Below are 24,858 nucleotides of genomic sequence, written 5' to 3' on the forward strand. Positions count from 1 at the left end.
TTTGATCGTTAAAACAGCGCACCTAGTGGTGGCCTGTACTTGTGCAAGGGTTCTTCAAGTGGGTGGCGGGGGGAGCCTCATGGAAGCCTCTTTGGGGTGGGATGTGGGGCGGGGGTCTAGTTTGATTTTGCTCCCTTATAATGATTGTTCAGCAGCAGCAGGGATTGCAGTCACTGATCGATAGATGAGAGGACTTATGAGTATTAATGTCTTGCTGATGCCATCCATCATCTGCAGACAAGCCCTTGTATATAAATAAATAATAATAAAAAAAATAATGTTTTTTTTTTTTCTCCCTTCCCTAACTTGATATTAAAGTATTTTCAGAGAAGGACTTGGTTGCATATGAGGTGGAAAAAAGGTCTTGGACCATCATTTGGTGTGTGTGGCCGTGGGGTGAATGACCTTGTGGACCACCAAGTCCAACAATAATAATCGTGATAATAACAATTCTTCAGCTTTGTGACCGGGGCACAAGTCATATAAACTGCAGTGCGGCATCAGCTGGGTTATAACAAGCACATTGTCGTGCATACACACACCGCGCGCGCAAAAAAAAAAATAATTGCACTCGATCTTAGCCGGCAGGCAGGACAGGAGAATGAACACGCACCCCACGAAGCACGTTTGCACGTGTGCGTTAGGAAATTAAGGGGGAGGGAAAAAAAAAAGCACATTAAAAGTTCAGTGTCACTTACCCCTTTTGAACATGTTGCCGACCTAAGTGAATTTGCTCCACTGTCCTCTGGAAATCATCGATCCAAATATTCCAGACTTTCGGAAGTTGATCCGATTTTGATGTGTCACTTAAATGTCACTCCCGTTGTGCAAGTGTAATTTTATTCTCCACAGTGTTCAACATCGGGTGGGGTGGCGATGATCTCCAAAACGGACCCACACGCAGCAATTCCGTCAGTCGGAAAGTCCAGTGAAGAGGTTTTGGTGACTGAATGCTTCTCCCCTATCATAAAAAAAAAAAAAAATCAATCAATCCTCCTTTCGACCAGTCAAAGTCCTTCCAGCTGAATCTCTCCCAAAATTAAATCATTATTAGAATAAAAGCAGCCAAATTCCATTCATGGATCGTTAAAAATGGCATTTTTTTCAAAGCATTCTCTGATAACAAACGAAGTCGGTGCGTTGCATCCGTGCAGCACGCCGTTGCGCTCAAGGAGGGAGAAAGTGATGTTGTGCCGCCTCACCCTCCTCCTTCTCCTCCTCCCATCTCCTCCTCCCTCCTCCGGGCGCAGCCTCTCTCACTTGAGAGCCAGACACACACCAGCGGGGAAAGCAATCATGCGTGGCGCAAAACTATATTTAAACTTCAGCGGAGCAGAAAGACAAGACACTCAGGCGTCTTGGAAATAAGAAAATTATTTGGTTCTATCATCACGCAATTTAATCGTCAGATTTGGAATAAGAATGGCTACTAAAATACATGTTTGATATTTTATATATTTTCAGTTACATTAATACTGTTATGTTAAATTAGACAACCGTTGATTATTTTATCCGTAAATCGTTTATTTCTATCGGTGCTCGATTCAGTCCGATGCGATGCTCTGTTATCGACTGCTTTGGCCTGGCTGGTGTTTTCTTTTTAAAGCGCTGCTAAAACATGGCGGCGCCCGCGTGTGACGGGCAGCTTGTTCCTATCAAAAAGCCTACATCAGGTAACCACAATTAAATTCTTTGGATATTATTCATGTGAATGATTGGTGTAGTTAAAAGTGTCCCCGAAGTAGACGACGGAGTTTACGCCAAAGCGACACATGACGTAACGTTTTGTAAACATCGGTCCTGCTATAACATGTCTAAAATCAATATCCGTAATCGTGAACAAGCGTTGCTGTCAAATGAAAATCTTTAGCGATAGAGACGGTTATGAACATTGACTAACTTCCAGTGTTATTCGCTCAAAAATAGCTTTTATAATACCGTAAAAGGAAATCAGTCAGATTTACGAGGGTACCTAAACGTCGCACCCTGGTTTCAAAACATGTCAAAAATCTAGAAATATATATTTGTTTTTGAATACGAGTTTATGTCACTTGATTTTCCTCAATCTGTTGATGCAGCTGTTTCTGCACACTAAGATTACCTTTTTTTTCTTAAATAACTTTACTGAGCTATTTAATGATTCAGGCATTGTGCTACTCATCTCTCAGAAGTCAATTAAAAACGCAGGCAATTAACAATAACTATTCAGTGAACAGATGGAAAGAACACAGCATTTTATCCTAATGAAACGGCAACAATGGGCTTATCAGAACCAGCAATAATCATTCTTGAACTTTTACTGTACAGATAATCAGCGGAAACTAATGAACACTCTTTGCTGAAATTTTTTTATTAGTGACTCGGGGTTTGTATGCTCATACATTCTGAAACTTTCTTTTTTAGTTCAAAGACCTCGGCGGGTGGCCAATCAGATTCCGGATGAAATTCTGCAGGATCCCGAGTTGCGGGAAGCAATGAAAGCCTTACCTGCAAACTACAACTTTGAAATCCCCAAGACCGTGTGGCGAGTGAGACAAGCCAAGGCGACAAGAGGTGAGCTTGGCCAAGAATCTTTTATCAGATTGTTTTAATGGGACTAATCACAAGCTGGTACAGTCAATTTTTGCTGATTTTGTAAATATGAGAAAATATTTGACACGGCCTCCTGTCCTGAGATTTGGTGTTTTCAATGCACCTGTTTTGGGGACGTGTGAGGAAGCTGGAATGGAGCAGATGGCAATGCATTAGCTCTCAAAGGACCGTTTTTTTTGCTGTGTCTGTGTTTTTTCTTTTTTTTCTTTCACTCAAACTTCATGTTCTGTCTGTGAAGTAAGACGACGTATCACCTCTGCCTCCTCCTGTTCCTCTTTACGTCCATCTGTTCCTCTGGCAGCCTTGGCATTGACACACACGAAAAGAAAATCTGACACTTCTTTTCAAATGGCGAAAAGCAAGCAATTTTTATTTTGGCTATGCGTATAAATAAGCAAAAGAAGGGTTGAGTCAAACCTTTAAGTCACATGATATTAAAATAAATTGAAATTAATTTTTTTTTCATAAATTTGATTCATTTACTAGTTCTGTCCACATCCGAAGCTTGGAAAAAAATGTTGCTTAGTGTTTCCCCATTGTAAAATGCCAATGTCTTATTTTGATATAACAAAATATAAGTCTGCTTTAATGGAGGACTTAAAAATCTGAGATTTTTTTTTTTTGCCACCGGCTCCCTTTAATATCACTATTTGCATCTGCGAATATTATAAAGGCACAGACTGTACCATAAAATGGTTCTTTCACCCCCCCCCCCCAAAGGAATCATCTAACATTTCCATTTTAGTGTCATTACCACCCTGTTATGGACAACCATTACTGTTGCTGTTTTGGATTCAGGGTAGCTTGCAGTTCCCAGCTTTATTCGTATTTAACATTATGAACATTTGTGTCTTTTATGACTATATGTGGTTTCAAATGGTTAAAGGGTCGAGTGAACAAAATTGCGCTTTAAACATCTTTTCCAACGGTCGGACAGCCGTAAAAAAACAACAACTAGCAAATCAGGCAGGCGCAGAAAAAGCAAAGAGCTAATCAAGTTGTGGATGCGGCCCGAAAGACGGCAAGCGGCGGCCCTGAAGTGTCTCGGCATCCTTGAAAGCTCGCCGCCGTGTTTCCCGGGGAGACTCGTGGACCGCTTTGGGACTTGCTCTGTTTTCCAAGGTCCTCGCACGACTCCGGCAGCCAAATGAGAAGCTCGCTTCATCGTCTGCTCTTAAATCATTCCCACGGCTACAAAACAATAAGTCGTGCCATGTCTTTTTTTTTTTTTTTTTTTTTTACTGGCTTCTCATTTAATTTCTGTGATAAATTTACTTTCTAAACTATCGGGCGAACCATGGCGGGAAAGAATAGTGCTGAGATTGTTTTCATCTCCAAATATTTTGAAATACCCCTTAAGCTGTTTTTCCAGATTTTTGGAAGATTTTCCAACCTAATAAACAAACGTTTTTGAGTCGAGATTGACTTTATTCAGTGTGATTTTTCTTTTCGTCATGTGTGCTGGAAAAATGACAAAATCAAGCCTAGTGGGCTTTACTTTTGATTTAATCTTTTCTTTCCCAAATGAAAAGCGCTTCCTGCAGCATCCTCTTCACCCTTTTGTCGGAGGCAGCAGAGTGACAGCTCCTCACCTCTGTCAGCTGCAGCGAGGGCGTGTTATGAAAACCTTTCTCGGCTAATAAAACCGCCCTTTCTCCTGTAATGACCTGTCTCTCACTGTCTGCCTGTGACCTCTAAACCTTTCCGACGCCGCTTTGGGCTCGGCTCTATACATCACACCATCTATCGTTCTGTCTCGTCCTTTTATTGTTTAATGCTGCCTCTGCCGGAGCTTTGGAAAATGTTCAAACTTTGCTATGTGAGAAAAGTGGCGCACTGCAGGGGCTCGTGTTCCCGCTGATGGATTTACCGAGCTGAGGTGATAGAAACATCTTTTTATGCCTCGCCTTTGGAAATACGATTGAAAAGCAGAACTATATACTACAGTGGTACCTTGACTTAAGAGTTTAATCAGTTCCGTGATCACGGCCATAACTCAAATCACTTTAATCACAAACCAACTTCACTTCTCTCAGCAACTTCTTCATATTTTCATGGACATGCTAATCCGTGCTAGCTTACTTTCCCAAGTGGACAACATCCATACCTCATTCATGTTTTTCTGTTATTTTAAGACTTACATTTCTGGCTGATAACTTGCAAGGTACCTGTGTAGAGCATAAGATGCGACTAGGTGACAACAGGACAACTTACAGAGAAGTTTACGGAAATGTCCAAAATGGCTTCTCTGGCCCCATAAGTAGGATTGTAGGTGACTGGCCACGGGAACATTCTGTTCCTGTCCCTTTTTTTTGAGACTTAGATCTGTGAGTCTAAAGAGTCAGTTTGAGGATCCATCCTGGTTCTATGGCCCGCTCATTGACTTCAAATTGAAAATCTGCAAGCTTTACCGGACAGGAACTTTTCCACATTTGTGTTGTCGATCTTCAATCTTGAACAGGTCGGTTCCTCTATCAGAATGGATCCGTTTCACTTGGCCCCAGATAGCTAGGAATTGCTGATGTGTTGATGGAACTGGACATATCAAATGATCCGCACCATGTGACACTTCCATCAATCTCCCTGCTCACTCGTGTTGTTCCATTAAAATTCCATAAGCCAGCATCTTGTAAAGCACCTTCTGAACGGATATTATGTTTCCTGATGGTAGTGCCTGACCAGAAGTGTGGAAACATGGTGCTTGCCAGGAATTACGAGAGTAGTATCTTCTGAATGGGGTTCAGTTTCTTCGACGCGATTCGTGACCCATCATCAATGAAACGATCTAAGGCTTTGAGATGGTACGGTCCTGAGGTGGGAATGCGTTCAAACTTCTCTTTTGGTACTTCACTGACTGTCTCAGACCAGTTCCCGGAGACACAGACACCCACTTTCTGTGTACCGTGATGTCTTCAGATGGGTTATCGTCCTGGAAACAGCGATGTATTTGCTTAGTGTCTGCTGTCATGGTGACAGCTTCCTTTTGAAGTGTGAGGAAAAGGTCAACAAGGTTGTTGTTGAGGCAAAGTCCTGTCAATAAGACATCATCAAGTGACACAGAATGGTGCTGGATGATGTAGTAAAACGGCATACAGATGTTCCTTGGATGATGGTAGCACCTTTCTTCATTCAATTGGACTAGTTTAGCTTGTTTACTTTTTGGCGTAAAGCTAAGAATTGTTTGTCTCATTCTTGGCTTTCTTTCTAAATTGCATCTCAGAGAGCAAAAACCACCCAAGGCCTGAACTTTGTTGTCAGGGAACTTCATCCAGATGTTCCTCTTGTTCTTTTTGAAATTTCTCTCTGTGATTTGGAAGAATGGGATGTTACCAATTGATGGATTGTTTTCATCTCTGGTCTCCACTGAAGCTCCAATATCATCACCTTCCATTCTGTATCCCTTTGAGAAGGTTCCATTTGGGTGATAAGGAGCAAGGAACTGGTTATATGTCCCCTTTAGATGAAAGACATTTGAACGGGGCTTGGAGACTCTTGTTTGCTTTTGTTCAGGCTTACGATCACTTCCAGGATGCAAATTTCCAACAATGACCCATCCCAGGTCGAGTTTCTGAGCATAGGGAGCATCCCGCGGACCATCCACCTGCTCGCGTACTTTGTGGACTGAGATGATGTCTCGCCCGAGAAGGAGCATGATGGACGCATTTGGATCCAACTCTGGGATCAAGTTAGCAACCGATTGAAGGTGTGCATGATTAGCTGCGTCGTTTGGTGTTGGAATTTCTAACCTCTTGTTCGGGATACCGTCACATTCCAGTAGGGTTGGTAACGAGAGACGCACCTTTCCATCCATAGATTCAATTTTGTAATTTGAAACACATCTCCCAGTAGTTTTTGTCACTCCAGAGCAGGTTTGGAGGGAGTATGGAGCAGAAGGGCCTTGAATGTTAAAGACCTCAAAAAACTGCGAGCAAGCGAGGGATTTGTTGCTCTGTTCGTCTATGATTGCGTACATCTTCAACGCTCTGTCAGGACGACCGCTTGGATATACTTTGACCAGACAGATTTTTGAGCAGGATCTGGAGCTCTGGTGATCTACACATACTTCTGTACAACAAGTACTAACCTCCTCACAAGGTTCAGGGATTTTCTCCCCGTCGTCCTGCATAGGAGGACTTGGTTCTTGGATCCCCGGCGCTGGTTCGGGATGAAGTTTGTCAGTCTCACACTTTGCGATGAATTTACAGTTCTTGGAATTGTGTTGGGTAGACGTGCATTTCAAACACATCGCATTGTCTTTTAGGAACGCCTTGCGTTGCTCCAGCGGTTTTTTACGGAAGGTTCGGCATTTCTTGAGGGGTTGAGGCTTTTTATGAATAGGACATTGTGTCTCGGGATCGTCAGCCTCGAAGCGTGGCTTGACAGAAGATAGAACGTCAGTTTTAGGAACCGAGACGCCATTGTGGCAAATCGGCTTTCGTTGACTTTTGCCTGCTTTTGAGGTGTCAAGATGAGTTATGAATTTGAAGCCAGGGTCATTTCTAATTCTAGCTTGTTTTTCAACAAAGTCCACAAAAACATCAAACGGCGGGAAGGACACATGGTGCTGTAGTTTGTAGTTTGTTCCGACAGTGAGCCATTTTTCTTGCAGGTTGAACGGTAACTTTCGAACTAATAAATGTAGTCCTCGTGCTGTGTCCAAATACGTAAGGCCGGGCAGGTCTCCATCTGCTTTAGCTGCCTTCAGTTCGATGAGAAAGTCACTCAGCTCATGGAGCTTTAAATAATCTCTGTTGGAGATTTTGGGAAAGCTTGCGATTCGTTCAAACAACGAGTCCTCCACCATTTCCGGTGCGCCGTAACACGTTTCCAGCCTTTCCCATATTCTTCTTAGTCCCCTGTCTGCCGAGGTGACGTGAACAGCCCTGATGCGTTTGGCGTGCTCCGCTGACTCCTCCCCCAGCCACGCAACCAACAGATCCATCTGTTCACTCGGCATCAAGTTAAGATCCTTGATTGCGTTCAGAAAAGACTGCTTCCACGCCCTGTAACTGCACGGCTGATCGTCGAACTTGATCAAACTTGTCGAAACCAGCTCACGCCGGGCTAAATATCTCGCAAAGTCTGCCATTTTGGTTTGATCCGAGAGAGACCGATGAGGTGTCTGGCTGGACGGGAGATGATAAGAGCTTGAGTTTGATCTGTAAGCTTGATGACTGTCTTGCATGTTGTTTGAATACGGGCGGGTGGCGGGAGTGTCTTGTGACCGCGAAGGTGTTTTGCTTCCATTTTGGTTATGCGAGTGTCGACCAGAGTAGACATCCGGTGATTCGTAACGCTGCGTCTCGTTCCATATCGTCGGCTGTCGGAGCGGCGTTTCGACCTGCTTGGCTACGTATTCTTTGGTACGCTCCAAAGTGTCGACCGCAGGCTCAAATAGCCCCTGCAGGTTCAGATTGGTGCTGCTCCGAAGACTTCCTTCGACGGCAGCTTCCAAGACATCCGCTTCGGCCAGAGCCGCCGCTGCTTCCTGCTGCAACGATAGCATATCCATCTTCGCCTCCAGTTGCGCTTTTTCTACCTTTAGCGACATTTCTTTTTTAGCGTAAGACAGACGTGCTTTGGCTGCCTCCGCTTTCGCCCGAGCTTTGGCTGCCGCCGCCTCGGTGGAGGAAGCCTTTGACCTTATCGAAGCATGCGAGGCACAAGACATTGTCCGTACTGATCCTTCTTTGTTGTTCATTTTCCGTCCTCGTGCCAGCTGTAATATTTTCCGCCTCAAAGGCGTTGTTATTGTGCCGCCCTTGGTAAGTGCTAATATCTTGGATTTACTTTTCCTTGCTTTGTGAACTTCTTTCTTGCCCACAGGTTTATTGATCATAAAGGGGTCAAACTGCAAAATACAAGCAGAAATGATGCTTAAAATTAAAGTATGCCCTGCAGTTGCAGATACACACAAAACTTAAAGACTTGGGTAAATACTTGATCTGCCGACTCGGGTCAATTAGTGGAACCAAGACCTGCATGCCAATAGAATAAGATTGTGAAGTGCCATATTTAAGATTGCGATCTTTTGAAGCATTTTTAAAATCTATCCACCTATCCATTATTAATTTTCCTCCCAAAAAAATCTCACCTTTTATTTGCTTCATAGACGTCATGTTTATTAAAAACTTGAACCGGCTTTAAAAGTGTTTTTTTTTTTCCTCAAGGTGCCAGCTGGCTTTTAGAAGTCGCTGCCCTTTTGCGCATGACTGGCCTCTGAATTTCCATAAGCAAATCTTGCAGAACTTGCACCCAGTCATCATTTGTGTAATCCTTCCTTAAATTAGTATGCATGCCTGAAAGAGCAGCGCTTCATCGCCCGCTGTCAGAATGCAGAGGATGATGACGGCCGAGTCGGTTTTTGGCTGCTTTATTAAAATCCCACGCTAACACGAAACCAGGAATAATGTTTTTTTCACGATTGGTTCCTCTCATTCCGTGTGGCGTGTCAGGAAATTGGACAACCCTCATTTGTAAACATGCGGAATCATCAGTAGGACCGTCAGTCGTTTATCAATCAGTTCATCCATATTTTATATTTGCTTTGGGGCTTTGTTGGCAACACCAAAAAAAACAAAACAATGTGGCCTAAATTTGCAAGTGAGCAAAAGGACAAATTCAGCCGGTGGATGCAAACCAAACGTAAGCGATTATCATCGGACGGATGAATAAAAGCATAGCGGCGCTCCGAACCATCAGGAAGACGTCGCCTTGAAAGAAAGCCGCGGGCTATCGGTTCACGCTATATTTCCAAGAGCCCATCAGCTTGTAAAATAAAGCTACAATGCAAGTGTGGCAGAGGGGAAATTGCCCTGAAATGTCATTATTCCTTGCCAGTAGCACACGCTGGCCTATGAATAGCTTTGCTGCCTCACACTTAGTTGATATCGTGTTGCCATTCCTCAAAACACAAGCACGGTCCCAAACATTTGCTTCTTCTTCTCATTCCAGTTGCTCTCCAGTTTCCAGAAGGCCTGCAATTATTTGCCTGCGTCATCGCCGACATCATCGAGAGGTATGTCGGGGAAAACGTCGTATTTTAGATGGCTTTTTTTTGGAAAGCCTGATCAAAATGAGTTTGTGATGACAGAGAACTGAGAAGATATTATTCTTGTTAATTACATCTGGTTTCACTCGAAGCACTCCATCACCCGGACAACCTTTTTTTAGTGAGTGCCGTCTCAATATTAATGTCCTCCGTGCATAATAGTTTGTCTTCTCTGCGGTTTGGCCTACATGTAAAACTGAGTCGCACGTTCTGTAAAGCACTCACCTGAGACCCACGACGGAATACGCAGACAAAAATGTTTCTCTTGCCGTCCCTACGCTCTTCTCTCTCTGCTCCCCGGGAAGGCTGCCTGCTTGCTTGCTAAGTGTCGCCTTGAAGGAAATGCCTCCTGTCATTAAACACCCAGAGTGGGTTCCATTTATAGATGTTAAGTCGATACTAACCTGTTTATAAGATGGGAGCAGATATAATGGCCGGCCGGCGCTTCCATGAACTTTGAAGCCTCAGCGGATATCAGATCTCTGGATAGCAGAGTCAGGAAAAAATTATAAAATAACAAACTTCATCCTCAATTCCTCCAGATGTATCGCACGTCTATCGTCGCATCTCTAATACTCGTTATTGCACCGTGAAACTTTCCTTATCGTAAAAACAGGAAAGATCCGAGGCTTTTGGTCTTATCAGTCCTGGTTCCATCTAACAAAATCAAACACCTTACCCCGGTCCACGTTGAAAGGTCTGAATGTAACCTTTTATAGAAACTGCTCTATCAACTCTCTTCCCTCTAACGAGATCAGTAAAACACAAATGACTCGAGTCATTTAATGCTCCGTCTTCCCGAGACGACTATGATTTTTTTTTTTTTTTTTGCGACGGGGACAACGGAGACCAGATGGACTTTGGCACCCGGGCCGCATTCAATCATCCGCCGTGCTATAATCAAGAGTGTTTTAGTAGATCAGTAAAGTGCGATGGGGAGTTCTTTATCTCTTCCGAAGACGTTCTCCGTCTTTGTCCTTTTTCGGCAAAGTCATCAGCCCCTGAGATCTAACAATGCGAGTATTTATGTGATGTGATAAGTGTTTAAATAAGATGCAAATGCTGATAAACCTTTGATCCCGCTTCACTATTCAGTCTGCCCTTCCAAGTAGACTGTACGATAATGGCCATCTCGGGTAAGCGGGGTCAGAATGACCCTCGTGAAAAGGAGTTTTTAATTAGGCGGTCCAAAGTCTGAAAACATTTAATGTTGTCGAAATATTGAATTCGAGAAGGTGCTAGCGAACTTTGCTAGCTAATTGGCTAACAGGATTAGCGGTTTCCAGTGATTTCCAGCAGTCCCATGATCTTTGTCTGGACTGAATCTTGTCAAAAGGCTAAATTATCCAAAGAGGACAAGAACTTAAGATGATTAAGTCTATTATCCTCGAACCTGTCCCCCTTTTATCAATCCCGTTGGTCTCACCTGGCGTTTCTCGCTATTGTCAAGGCGGTGACGTAACCTTTGGGTTTTGGCCCGACAGGGCAGACAGTCTTGAGCTAGCCAGCTTACGAGCTGACGAGCCGGACTCTTCTCAATGGGGCAGAGGTCCGCAACAGCTAGTGGAGATAAAAAGGGCTAAGCTGCCCTCAGCGTAAAGGAGCTTCTGTGGGATAGTCAGCTTATTCCTACTCAGGACAAATTGGCAGCCGCAAATAGTTAAAACACACAATACAGTCAAACTGCCGAACCCAGAATAGTTGACTCTTTCATTGACCGTCTTGTAGGTTATCTAGACTGGTTATCTCTAGACTGAGGGGGTGGTGATGGCCAACGGACAGATGGTCTTTTGTCACCTTACCTCTTGGATCAATGGGGCAGAGGTCCACAGTGGCCAGTGCAAATAAAATAATAAAGGCTAAGCCGCACTCAGATTAAGGAGCTTCTGTCGAATTGTCAGCTAATACCGACGACAAGCTAGCAGCCGCAGTTAATGCATTTAAAACAACACAAGCAGACGATTGTTGTTAAATTGTACATGAAGCTCCCACCATTGATTGAAGTTGATGATTTATTGCCACGCAAACGCTCTATGTCGAATTTTCCCTCCGTTTTTTCATTCTTCACTTTTTTTTGTGTGCGTGTTTGTTGATCTCGACAGTGCGTGCCAGTCAAAGATGTAAACAAAAAAGCTTTCAGGATAAACGATAGCCCGTGCGGACGGGCGGCGATTCATACGCTGTCACCGCACCATATGGTTTGGAGCTTTTGATGGTGTCAGCTGTCTCCTTATGGCTTTGAAAACTACCTCTACCAACATGCTGCTGCTTGGCTGACAGCAATAGCGAGCAAGCTGCTTGAATGTCCAAATCCTGGGGACAGACTAGGCATTTGGTGCTACATCAAAATGTCTCGTCCAAGATCTGGTCTGCTTCAAGCCAAACACATCTACTTGTACTCCTGGTCCAAATTAGTTGATCGCACGATCATAACCTCGAAGCTAGCATGTTTGGAACCTCGCTAACAGATGTCGTTTCATTTTGCCTCAATTGCTTCCCGATGTGATGAATCAACATCCAATTTCCAAATAATCCGCACTTAATGTTAATTGATTGTGTAACAGTCGTTTATGTTGAGGTGAATTCTCATTTTCTATGTTTTAGGGCAATTAGCGGCTGTCACCCACGCATTTATTTTTGTATCACGTCAAAAGCCGGCAGATCCTTCCTGCTAAAATCGGTCAATTTTGTCTGCCCAATTTTGATTCATATAGAAACAAGAGCAGGAAGAGAGGAAAAAAAAAAAAGGTCCTCAAGAAAGAAAGATGTGTAACTAAGCCCACACAGACATGTCCTCCAGCCCCGGCTTTCAATCTTTCAGCAACATTTTGCAATTTGTCACCATCGCAAAGCCCCGTTATAAATAGCGTTTAAAATGCAAAAGAGTCTGAGCTGATGGAGTCGCACCAAATCTCCATCATAATTGTAAATTGTGGCCAAAAGCAACACACGTTGACTCAAGGCCAAGATTTGTTACATTTTATTTTTTTTGTATTTGCTTGACAAATCTCCGTCTTTTCCCCTCATCCACTTGGATTCAATCTGACCCGCAAGCTGTTAAAACGCGCTTGGCAGCTTTTGTTACTCTATCCTGCCCGTCCTGAACCCATTCTCGCTCTCTACCTTGTTAGATGAGATGCTTTAGTGTCAGTGGGATACAAGTGCCAAGAAAAGTGGAAAGGTGCAAAATACCGCAGAAAGAAAAACGCAGTGCCACGGGAAAAAAAAACAAACAAACAAAAAAACTTTGCTCGGCTGGACTGAAATAACGTTGACCGAACTTGGCCTAGACCTTGTTTTCTGTTAGCACCTTGAGGCTAGCTTAAGTGCACCAGGAAAAAAAAAACTTTCAGGTTTCAATTCCTAAACTATTTGGACGAAAGAGCGTCAGAAGGCTGTTCTTTGTCTCTCTCCATCACGTACAAGTCGAGACGGCTGTCAAACACGGGTACCGGATGGCTCAAAGTAAAAGACCTGTCAGAGGCGACGTGTTGGTAAATCAAGGTACGGACTGCCCACACAGTCCTCGAGGCATCCGCGGGTCTTTTGTCATCGTCGTCTCCATTCCATCAAAATAGATCCATCTGTATTCTGGACAGCGACTCGAATCGTTTTTTTGCGGGAGCGGCAGGCGCAGCATTCCGCCTCCTGGGGTAAATGTCAAGACTACCATTAGGAAAGAGGGGAGGGGGACTTGTTGGAGCTTTCATATGGTGGCAGCAAAAGCCTTTTATGCTAGGGTGCCAGCACACAACACAAAGGGAATAAATGTCGGCGTGCCAGCGTGGCGTGTATTGATTTCCTGGCGTGGATATGATCAGTGTTGTTTTCATTCATTTTCCCCTCCAAAAAATGTCCTTTGCTTTCATTGCCAAGGTTGGGTCGTAAAAAAAAATGGCTGGTCGTCTAATATCGAATTGACACTCGATTAATTGATAGTTTCATTAAATCTGCTCAAATTCATCCCCCAGTGAAAAATATTTATTTTCTCTGAGCTTGGGTGAGCAGAATAAACAATGGCTTTATTTTATTTTTAAGACGGTGTTCAACTTGTCTTGCTGCGGGATAAGCAGTAATTGCTGTCTGCTTACAGTTTTGCCAAAAAGTTCTTTTGAGTGACGTCCTTTCCAATTGCCACGTTAAATATTCTTCACCAACTCCGACAATATAATACTGAAATAATTCTCTGATTATTTATCACCCCGCCCCCCAAAAAAAATAGCGTCTTTGTTTGCCGTAACTCACAACGTCCGGCTCCCGACCGGTGGTTTTATTTTTTTCTACAAGGTCAAATCGACTTCATAGTTAGGTGTCAGGACAACGTTGTGCTAAGTGAATCAGCGACACCTTTGTTCCTACGAGACCAGTGGATAAAAACCCCGACGGTGCAGCTCAGCTCAAATTACATCTCATCTAGGAGGACGTGATGTCCAAAACAGACTTGAAAACTCAATTGCTTCTGACACGGTACAATACACAAGCTTCTCGCCGACTCACACTTGGAAATTACCTCAACTGTCATGGCAGTAAAGTAGATTTGTTCTAGCCGAGAAGAAAATATCGCTTCTTGTTCAACTAGGACAAAAAAAAAATGTTTGTTTATTCCTAATGTGCGGCACTTGGTTTCCAAATGAGAAGTGGCAAATAATAATGAGCGCAAGATGGCCGCCGGGTTAGACGATTGAATTCTCATTTATGGAGCAATGATATAAACGTATTTTGCTTTCTTAACGGCAGTGCGAAGAATAAGTAGCGAAGGTGAATCGTCGTGGCCTCGATGGCGTATACATGAGAAATGATCCGCGCCGCCTGTAAAAACGTTTTGGACTTAAGCACATGCTTCGAAAACACGCCGTCGCTCCGATTATGCCAGTTTGGCTCGATTATTATTCCGCCAGACAACCGAGAACCCCGATTGATGGTTTCACGCGCTACGCTCGCCACTGAGCGAAGAAATGAGAAAAACGGCAAACTCTTAAACCGTAAATAAAGGACAACTTCATCAGGCTCGGCGAAAATTCAACCCGAGTGGCCGTTTGCAAACATGAAATGATAGATGAGATGATAGACGGCAGCTCAGGGAAATTGTGACAAGCAACATAAGAGGAGGAGGGGAAAAAAAAAAAAAACGCCGAGGCCGAAATGACTCGAACCGGCAGCGTGACAGATGATGCGTATCGGCCTTGGGGATGAGTGAAAGAGGAATTAGAGAGATGTGTCCTCATCAATTGCAACCAGAAAGAGCTTTCATAATCATTAGCGCTATTTATCATCCTTCATGTCACGGGGAACGTGGCTTAAAAGGCTGCGGCTTTGATAAATAATGTTGTCAGAGCGTGAACGCAAAGATGCGAGTACGGTATTTAAGTGTCAACGCGTCTTGTAAATATTTACCAACAATCATATCGAGTCGCTGGGATTTAGACAATCGAGTGATAAATTCCAAATACTGTGGTAGGTTCTATTTAATCCCTGCTGCTGGTTAGTTTGGATGTCAAAGCAGTTTTCCTCATTGAAATGAATTGAAACTACATTAATGCGTTCTAGTACCTCCTAAAAAACACCATCATCTCTTGTGGGAGGTTTTTAACCAAGACAAAGTATACAAAAAGTGAAAGTAGCGCTTCAATTTATTCTCCACGTTGCGCTAGTAGGATTTGCCAAGTCAGCGTTATCCTGCCCAAACCATCTCTTCTTCTTTCTTCATGGAAATTTTTCTTTTTTTTCTCTCATTTTGTCCATCAACTCTTTTAGCACCTAGCCCATCAGCATCTGTTGTCTCCTAAATGACTCCGCCCTTGTCACTAAGTGCGGAAATCACAATCTAATGCTCAATACAACCATACGTGTCCCTCGATGGCCATAACAACACATTGCGGCAAGACGAGGCAATAACGACCCAACAGGCACTTAACGGCGCCATTCTGATGCCAACGCAAATGGGACTTGACTTAGTGAATGTCAAATTCAATCACGTGGTTATTGCTGGAAGTTTTGGAGCACTGCCAGGCTTTTTTTTTTTTTTTTTTCACCGAGACATTACATTACACCAAGATAAAATGACGGCCGCTCTACCCTGCTCCACTTTCTCTTCTACTTCGGGTCCAGTGCCAAAAGCCCACTCTGGGATACAAAATAGACTGATGGTTACTGATACCTAAAATGTAATGGAATAAGAGATGAGCCAAGGGGGATGGATGGATTCTTTGCTCGGCGACTCGCTATGCAAACACAACGCACGCGCTTTCCGTCATCGGCAAAGTCGCGTCGGCATTCGCGCCTCTCGCCTGACCCGCTTGTCTCATTGCTCGCGGGGAGACTAGTCTTAGATTCTTTTTTTGTTTTCTATCATCTGGTTAACTTCTGCTGGAGTCCATCCCAGCATGGTTTGAGTGAAAGGCTGATGGATTTCCAATTTTCTCAACATTTCCCATCCTCCAATTTGCATTTGTTTGGAGTATAAGCGAGCTGCTAGAGGAAAGTCGCACACCCGCTGGGAGAACATGCTAAGCCAACAAAAGTGCCTTTGACTCATTTTGTAAACGCGCTGAGTAAATATTTTGCTGCTGCCAAAACAACACGAGGTTGTTCTGAATGGATCTATATTGCAACATTACTTCAAAGGTCATTCTAATTATGCTGTAAAATTACATTCCAAATCCCCTAATTAGAAATTCGGGTTGTTTGTTGTATTGACCGCAATTTAAGGAGTGTGCTCTCCAGAACACAAACTGATTCGAAAAAAAAAAAAAATCTTTTGATTGACACTGTCGCAGATGTATTCATCCAGCCAATATGTTTATCGAGTTGGATTCAGATTCTCATTTACGATGTTTGGCCGAATACGATTCCGCTAACCGATTAATTAGCCGAATAATTAAAAATAGCATGAACTTTACAACAAAGAGAAACATCCAAAAGATAAAATGTCTTTTGTTTTAATATGTAAAAATCAAACATTTGAAACCGTTGCATCATAAAATCAACCCGCATTATTGTCGCCAGTATCGACCTTTTCACCGTTGTTTCACGTGCCCTCGTTTAGCAAAAACTCTGATTGCGCCACTCGTAAGCCCTCCCCCCCCTCCCCCCCGACATGTCATTTGACCAAGAAAAAAAAAAAAAACGACAAAGAAAATGGGTTAGGGCGGCATAATGATTTTAGTCTTCTTCCCGACCGCTATTATTTGAATGAGTGAAACGGCGCTCGAAAAGTGAAGTAAATTGCTTCTAAGGAAAATGGCACGCTGGCCGTGATTTACATTTCAATAGGAAAGTTGATGCTCAAATGGAAACGCTGGAAATTCAGACGTTTTAACGAGATCATTGAGGGAAGGACCGAGTGACTTTTCTCGCATCAATGGCACCGTTTTTTTTTTTCTTTTTTGATTGACATTGTGTTATTGAATTACCGATGTTAGCTAGCATAGTAGCAAAAAACTTCATTAAGATTTAGTATAGTGGTCGATTCAAATTCAGGAATCCCAAATTTGGATTGTTCTGACCAAATTGGACTCAACTGAGTCGAGGTTGATTTTTTTTTTTTTTTAATAACAAGATCACGCCAAAAACAAACTTTGTGTGGCCGCTGCAGATGGAGAAATTTTAATTATCACTTGACTCCAAAATGGCGACATTTTATCCTTGCCTTGCATGCTGGGTCAACAATCCTTGAAAGTTAGTAGCTCAAGCAAACAAACAGATGGCCGAAGAAACACAAATACAGCACCACACTGTTTGTTTGGCCTTGGCAGAGATCCACGCTACTGATTGTCATTTCAGGTATGGTCTCTTCAAGAAAAACGTGTGTGCCTATAGTTTTGCCAAACCGTTTGGGTGCCCATGTTTTGGTCCCGAGTGATTTTTCTTCCCGGCCTTCTCTTCCCCTGCTGTGACATGCAACACTCAACGCCAACAAGTTTGAGCTTTCCAGAATCATTCCATCTCCCGCCACGCTAAAATAATAATCATGCCAGCGGCTATTTTTGTCAACCTTATTAATGTCTTCAACTGTTGCTAAAACAGAAGAACAGTACATTCCACTCACAGCGAAAATCTTTGTGCGTGGGAGCATATGTGCATCCATGAAATCCACCCGCTTCGTTCTCGACTTTTTTTTTTTTTTTTTTGCGGCCTCGGAGTTTATTACAAAGATTCAGATCGTTTGGTAGTTTCTCATCCGTATTGAGTCTTACGCTGACGACCTAATTAGGAAGAGCTGTTATTCAGTTCACAAGCTTCTCTAACATCTTAATTAGATCTTAATGACATTTCGGTCGGCTCGGAAATGACTGAAACCATACATAAAACTGAAAAGTGTCTGACATCGGAGATTAGGAAAAGATTATGACGTTTTCATCGAATTTGTTCCTTATAACGTATACTAAAAACGGCCCGGGCTGTATTTCCTGCGTTAGACGTATTACGAAGGAGATTTGATTAACACCGATGCTCTTTCCATTCCGTCTCTGGCTGTCTTTCACTCCATCTCCTCGCCTCCGTCCCGTCGGGACGCGGGACCGAGCGTGGCTCGGTAATTACCCCCGCCTTGTCCGAGCGGCATCGCATGTCTCGTATCGGCCTCTTAATCAAATTCCAAGCGTTTATTACCGTGACAGTTTAGTACACCGGCTATGCTAATGACGAGATAGGAGAGAACGTGAGAACGCTATATCTAGAAGATGGATAGCTGATTAGATAGAAACGCTGTGTGCATTTTTCTGCATACTCTGCAGTGGATTATCTGGGATTTTTTTTTTTATGAATAGAGCGCAAATCGTATTTCCATAAGTAGCGGGAATGCTAACTGCATCGACGACAATTTGACTAGTCGAAGTTTGGAAAGAAAAATGATTATTACGACAGTCACGATGTTACGCAGTGGTCAGCTTCCAACCCGAAGGTTCTGATCCCGACCTTCTGAAACTCTTATCGATATGTCCTTGAGCGAGATATTGAACCTCCGATGACTTCAAAAGCATCAATCCATCGACATCAATCGTTGACCAAGGAAACAGTGTCAGTACATTTTTCTGATCTTCTCCTGTCATGTAACTCGTGATAGTCGCGGCAGATTGAATTCTGTAAAACCATTTTGTCTGGCAATTTGCAGAAATGTGCTTCGGCACTATCGAGAGAAGCTCGATCAATCATCGAAAACACGCCGCCAACACAACAAAGGGAAATTTTAGGCTGGCCAAGTCAATCACCAAATCTGAACCCAATCGAGGATGCATTTTACCTCCTCAAGAAGAAAACGACTGAAGAATCAAACAAAACCCGGAACAGCAATGGCCCCGGAAAAACATTTGAGTCGATTTTTCAATGGCCAGCCAGGACGCTCGCTTATGCCAGCAGTCAGATGTCAGAACAATAAATGGCAGCGGATGAGAATGTTTGGCGAGCGTAATTATCCCCCGCAGTCGGCTCGATGCACACGACAGAGACGAAACCTCGACGATCGTCGGGGTAAGTGATTCCCATTTCCAAGGCAAATATTTAGAGTCGTTCGGTGTGTGTTGCCGGGGCTCAGCTGCTACCTACCGCCCTTGACTTGAGAGCCGTCATTAGGTGGAAAAGGGACAGTGAAAATAGGCAGCGAAAAACGCCGCCATGATGAGAAGCAGCCCCGGGAGCCCGCAAACCAGATTACATCAGAGAAAGGAGGGGGACGCTAAATAGAAACTTTGACTGAAGCCCCTTGTGAGGAGCAAAAGCGGGGGATAAACACCGCGCTTGAAAGATTGGCCAGCGGGAGGCTTATTATCAAGCGTCCGTCGGTATCTCCGCATTGTTCAGTTTATCGCTTGTCTCCGTTCCCTCGGCCACTTTTGTCTCGTCTCTCTTTCACGCCTCGGTCAAATGTGTCAGAATCAAGCTAGCTAACGGCGGCTTCATTTCCAGCCACCTCAAGAACAAGGCCTCGGGCATTTTCCGTTAACCTTTACGATCCGCCTTAGCATTTTATTTGCCTATAAAGAGCAATGAAAGTATGCGTCCGTTTTTTCTATAGTGAGACGGACCATTTGTTCCGGACAAATCTTCTGTCGGTCTTTCGGCAGCGGTATAATCACATCATTGTTTTGTTCCAAACGATCTGACACACGTGCAGTCAGTCATTTATTGTCCCGTTGCTCTGCGTCGAGTATTCTCTTTACCGCAACATGTTTTGTTGATTCGTATCATAAATATGTTTGCTAAGAGCCCATTACACGCTAAATTGCTTACACGTAGCAACATGCCAGGCGTCTTGTTTCTTTAGTGTCGGGGAGTTAACTGCGTTGTAAAATGGCGAGAGGGGAGTGCAAGTCATCTCTTTCTTCCATAAGCAGAGGTTGCATAGATTTTAGTGGTGAATGATTGAATTAATATTCAAAGTATTTTTTTTAATGCATTTTTATTTTATTTTTTAATTAATTTAATTCATTTTTTTATTTTTATTGTTTTATATTTTTGTGTGTTTATTTTAATTGATATTATTTTCTTCAATTTCAATTTTTCAAAGTCACGAATGTGTTGATTTGAAGTTTGTACTCATGATGCAAGAATCGCACACCCCGAATACCAAACGATCAGTTTATCGATTCTTAAGCTTACCTTAATTCAGATGCGTGTACGTTGGCTGGAGAAACACCAGATTTAAATGTATTTAAACGTCCATATTAAAGTTTAATGCGAGGAAGCACTTTATCGATCGGGACTCCGACGGCCGAGCGGGATGTTAATGAATAAAAATTGCAATCCTACCAAAAGGCCTCAATTGATGGAGTGGACTCAGACGGATTTTCTAGCACAGTCTGCTTGAAAAACTTTCCTGATACGCCGCGACTCGGCCATTGATTGATGTCACGTACTATTTGGTCATTTCTATCGGCTCGTAAGCGAACGCCATTGATCTTATTCAACTCTCCGCTTCTCACATGCCGCGACAATCGATCCGAGCGACGGTTGGCAGCCAAGCGGGATGTGCGTCGGTTCTGCACTAATTAGCGTCGCTCGCCGCCGGCAGGTTCACGGAAGCGGATACCATCGTGATGGGGGACGTGACGTACGGGGCTTGCTGCTTGGACGACTTCACCGCACGAGCCTTGGGGGCCGACTTCATGGTGCACTACGGGCACAGTTGTCTCGGTGAGTCTTTTCTCCATTTATGATGTTTGACCAAAAGTTGGATTTGTTTCTCCAGTCCAATCTGCTGTCTCAACATACTTAACCAAACCTTGCGTAAACCAAACCCGATCAGCTTTTAGGTTAGGAAACAGCTCAGCATTTTCCCGCTATTCTTTCAATTTTAGACAATCAATCAATCAATGCTAACAACTATCCAATCGTGACGAGGTACAAGATGGTTGAGAAGTATTGATCAATCACAACATACATTTGTACCAGGATACCTTCCGCTCCGTCAGACCTTTCGGAGCCGAGACATGGGCCAATATTGACCCAGCGGATCAATGAGGAACATACATTAGACGTGTCCTCCGCCTTCTCTCGGACCTTCACCCCTCCGGCCCCGGCTCACCGTCTTTTTACAGAACGAGCGAGGAAACCCAAATCGATCGCTACGGCTACATCGCCCGCTTCTTCCAAATACCACAACTAGTCAGCGGAATTTTAATGCGCTCCACTCGCGAGATGATGTTTTACTGATGCCGCTTTATGTTTACATCCAAGATGGGACACGTCGGTGCGTGGAGAACGCAACAGAAGCAAATATTTAATGGATTTTGAAGTTTGATGTTGTTTGCTCAAGCCACCCGGCGTCCAAAGTGAATACAAGCGATGCGTCGGTTTATTAAAAGCTATTTTTGAAACTGGAGAGGAAGAATACGTGTTTTTTGTCTTGACCTTTCTCCATCACGACAGACACCTGTGAGGGATCAAAAGCACCATTGTGACTCATAGCGGACCCCGTCTTCCACTTTCATGTTTTCACTCATCGTTCTTCTTTTCGACATTGCTCCTCTAGACCCAGATTGTGAAAACAAAACAAATGAAAATAGATTGCTTTGGAACTCTAAGACGAATGTTCACACGTCCCTTTCAATCAATGCTCAATATAAACAGAGAGAGGAGTTATTTTTTATCTTATCAAAGACCAAAAATAATAACAGCAAACCGGAAGAGTCTAAGATCTGAAGGAGGTCTACAGGAACGTTCTTCTGCAGTCCAAAAACTAGATGAACTTGAAATGCAGACAATCACACACCTCTGCTGGTTTCAACCTGTTTTTTTGCAACTTTCCAAAAACACATTTAATCAACAATCCACATTTGCACAATTCTATAAAAATAATCATAATAATAAAAAGTAATCTCATAAAAATAATTTCAAAATATTCTCATAAAAATAATTTGAAAATAATCTAAAAAATAATTTCAAAATATTCCCATAAAAATAATTTCAAAATAATCTCATAAAAACGATTTCATAAAAAAAAAAAAAAAATTGGCCATCACAATAAAGACTCAATGCCCATTAATGTCAATATAATTAACCCCATTAAGCTTGATAATGAGCCTAAGGTAGATATTTAAAAAAAACAAGTTGAAGTTGAGGCGTTTGGTTAATCACCCAAAATCATTAAGTCAACGTCCACAATTTCCAGCCTCAATAACCACAGTGATGAGGTCAGTGAGTTCTGTCCATCTCATTGACTGCGTCTCTAATTGTAGCGTCTTAAAAGCCGGCTGGCTGGCCGGTTGGCCGGCCGGCTGCCATCCTCACTCCAGCGCCAATCGATTGTTTGCCCTTTACCTTTTGAGAGTGCCCATAAACAATTGACGGCTGCAAACTCCATTGCAGACTCCACTGCACTTCTCCGACCCCTCCCTCCCCCTCATGATCTATTCAAGTCCTTTTTCAAACTCCCAATTCCCAATCCATCCCCCCCCCCCCCCCCGGCTTGGAACGGATGTCATAAATCACTCGCGTCGTCAGCTATCTGACAACACGCCGTTTTTTTTTGTAACGCTCGTAGTCACCGGGATCATACGGAAATGAAACGCTGTGCCCGTTAAATGCTCGACCTCCATCCTCAATTTAATAACAATTTCTCCTCCCTCACTTCTACGGCTGCTTTCGGTTCTTGTCTCGCGATCCATATCTCACGGCCCCTTTAGTGTCTGCCGATCCATTTCTCATTCCTCTCCCACGTTACGCTAATCTAGGCCACTAAATACGCCACGCGACGGGCCGACGGCTCCGTCGTGACGACGCCTCTGTAAATTCACAGCGAGGTTCGGATGCATCACACGTATGTCCTGGCGAACATGTGCCGGGCACTCACGTTTGAGGGCGGCATCAATAGTGCATGCGCTCACCTGACACAACCGTTTGAATTATGGAATGGCTTTTTCTTTTTGTCTTGGATTTCCGCAGTCCCCATCGACTCCACCGCCGGGATTAAGATGCTCTACGTATTTGTGGACATCCAGATGGACAACGCACATTTTCTGGATACGCTCAAGTTCAACTTCCAGCCCGGACAGTCCCTGGCGCTCGTCAGCACGATTCAGTTTGTGGCTGCGCTGCAGGTGATGGAGCTTAAACTGTTTACGATTGCCTCCAGTGAATCGTCATTGAATCGATTATTTTGTCGATGAATCGGATAAAAAAAATAATAATGTTGGGAGTTCCGTCGCCAACTCGGTCTTTTTTTATTAAGGACTACTTTTCCAAAACCAAAAAGTAAACAATTAAGCAATTGTGAAAAATCACGATCAATGAATGCATTAATCTGTTAGTTATCGATGAATTGTCAATCGATTAATCGGGTCACCCATTTTTATTTCATACCTTTGCTTGAGGGGAAAAGGAGAAGTGGAGTATTCACTCACCCAAAATAGTCAACGTAATTATGCCCTTTTTATGTTAATGTGGCTTTTTCAAACGTCTCCTCCCTCTCGAGTCGGTGTAATCCCAAACCTGTGATGCAATCATTACGTTTTCCATTTCATACTATCACGTATTTGCGTGTTCATTGCGTGAGTAGGCTTGCATAAATATCCCAGCGTATTTCTTGAAAATATATGAAAAAGCAAACCGAGTTCAACTGGAGAAACCCGTAAAAAAAAAAGTGATTTGGAATTTGACGCCTGCTCGGCTGCTTGTTGCCATAAGCTATAAAATTGATTTTGTTTTATTACCCGTCGTTCTATAATTATATCATGTTATCCTTGGAGCAGGCTCGTAAAGGTTTCCCCTCATTTAATTGCTTTTAAACTTAAACCGTGCGGGTCATTTATTTTTTATTTTTTTTAACCAAGTGTACATATTTAGCTGCACCGTATGAACTCCGCCTCCAACCGGCGTAGGCTGCCGGAGCGCTCCGACGATTTGGGCGGCAAAAGCTCAGAGTTCAGCCTCTCTCCCCGTCGGCTGCCTTAAATTAGCTTTTAATCGTTCAATTCATCCGTCATCCTCCGCGCGCTGCGTCTAATTTCTTCTCGGCCGCTCTCATCCCATATACAGTCGGATTTATTCCGTGACACAACCCGGCGCTTCCAAATCTACTCGGTAGTCCCGCGACGGAGAAGAAGTCCTTAACGACCGAGAGACGATGACTTTCGGGATCACGTCTCCAGTGTAATCTTTTCTGACCTCTTTCTCCGACTTTCTGCCCTAGTTTAATCTCGACATATAATTTGCATATATCTCCCACTTTGCCCCGCTTTAGGCTTCACTCTACCTCTTGCTCTTATTTATATTTTTCCCTCTGCTCTTGTATGGAATAGAAAGAGGGAAAAAATGGTGGGCGGAGCTACAAAAACATGAGAAAATACGTGTGCAATCGGTTGTCGATGAACAATGATAAAAGCCCGCCGGCGTGTGCAAAGAAATATGAAAAATGTCTGCGAGCGAAACGACTTGATGAATATGTCATAGCGTGAAAAGCGAGCATAGCATTAATGGAATGCGCACGCTAATGGAAAAAGTGATCGGCAAGCGTCGTCACGGCAACAGTTAGAATTCTTTTTTTTTTTTTTTTTCCCCCTTCAGGCTGTGAGCGCAGCCCTCAAGCCCGAGTACGACGTGCTGGTGCCACAGTGTCGACCTCTGTCACCCGGAGAGATTTTGGGCTGCACTTCTCCTCGCTTGGACCGCGACGTGAATGCCATTATGTGAGCATTCCTCCTCCACGCTTCTCTTATTAGCACCGCCATGGCCGTGGCCCCTTTTTACTCGACCAATAATGGCTGTGACATCACAGTGTG

The 24,858-nt window shown here is 43.5% G+C and overlaps 1 protein-coding gene across 1 annotated transcript in view; it reads left to right on the forward strand.

Moving 5' to 3' along the window:
- The first annotated feature begins 1,542 nt into the window (after positions 1 to 1,542).
- The window catches only part of dph1 (diphthamide biosynthesis 1), a 34,441-nt gene continuing 11,125 nt past the window's right edge, over positions 1,543 to 24,858 (forward strand). The window contains exons 1-6 of the mRNA XM_085916982.1: positions 1,543 to 1,673; positions 2,404 to 2,553; positions 9,547 to 9,610; positions 20,652 to 20,773; positions 23,024 to 23,178; positions 24,644 to 24,765. Coding sequence (XP_085773108.1) covers positions 1,619 to 1,673; positions 2,404 to 2,553; positions 9,547 to 9,610; positions 20,652 to 20,773; positions 23,024 to 23,178; positions 24,644 to 24,765 — 668 coding nt within the window. The 5' untranslated portion in view covers positions 1,543 to 1,618. The remainder of the gene's footprint in view (positions 1,674 to 2,403; positions 2,554 to 9,546; positions 9,611 to 20,651; positions 20,774 to 23,023; positions 23,179 to 24,643; positions 24,766 to 24,858) is intronic.

The sequence above is a fragment of the Syngnathus leptorhynchus genome, chromosome 7, assembly GCF_054491065.1.
Source record: "Syngnathus leptorhynchus isolate UIUO chromosome 7, UIUO_Slep, whole genome shotgun sequence".
Classification (NCBI taxonomy): Eukaryota; Metazoa; Chordata; class Actinopteri; order Syngnathiformes; family Syngnathidae; genus Syngnathus; species Syngnathus leptorhynchus.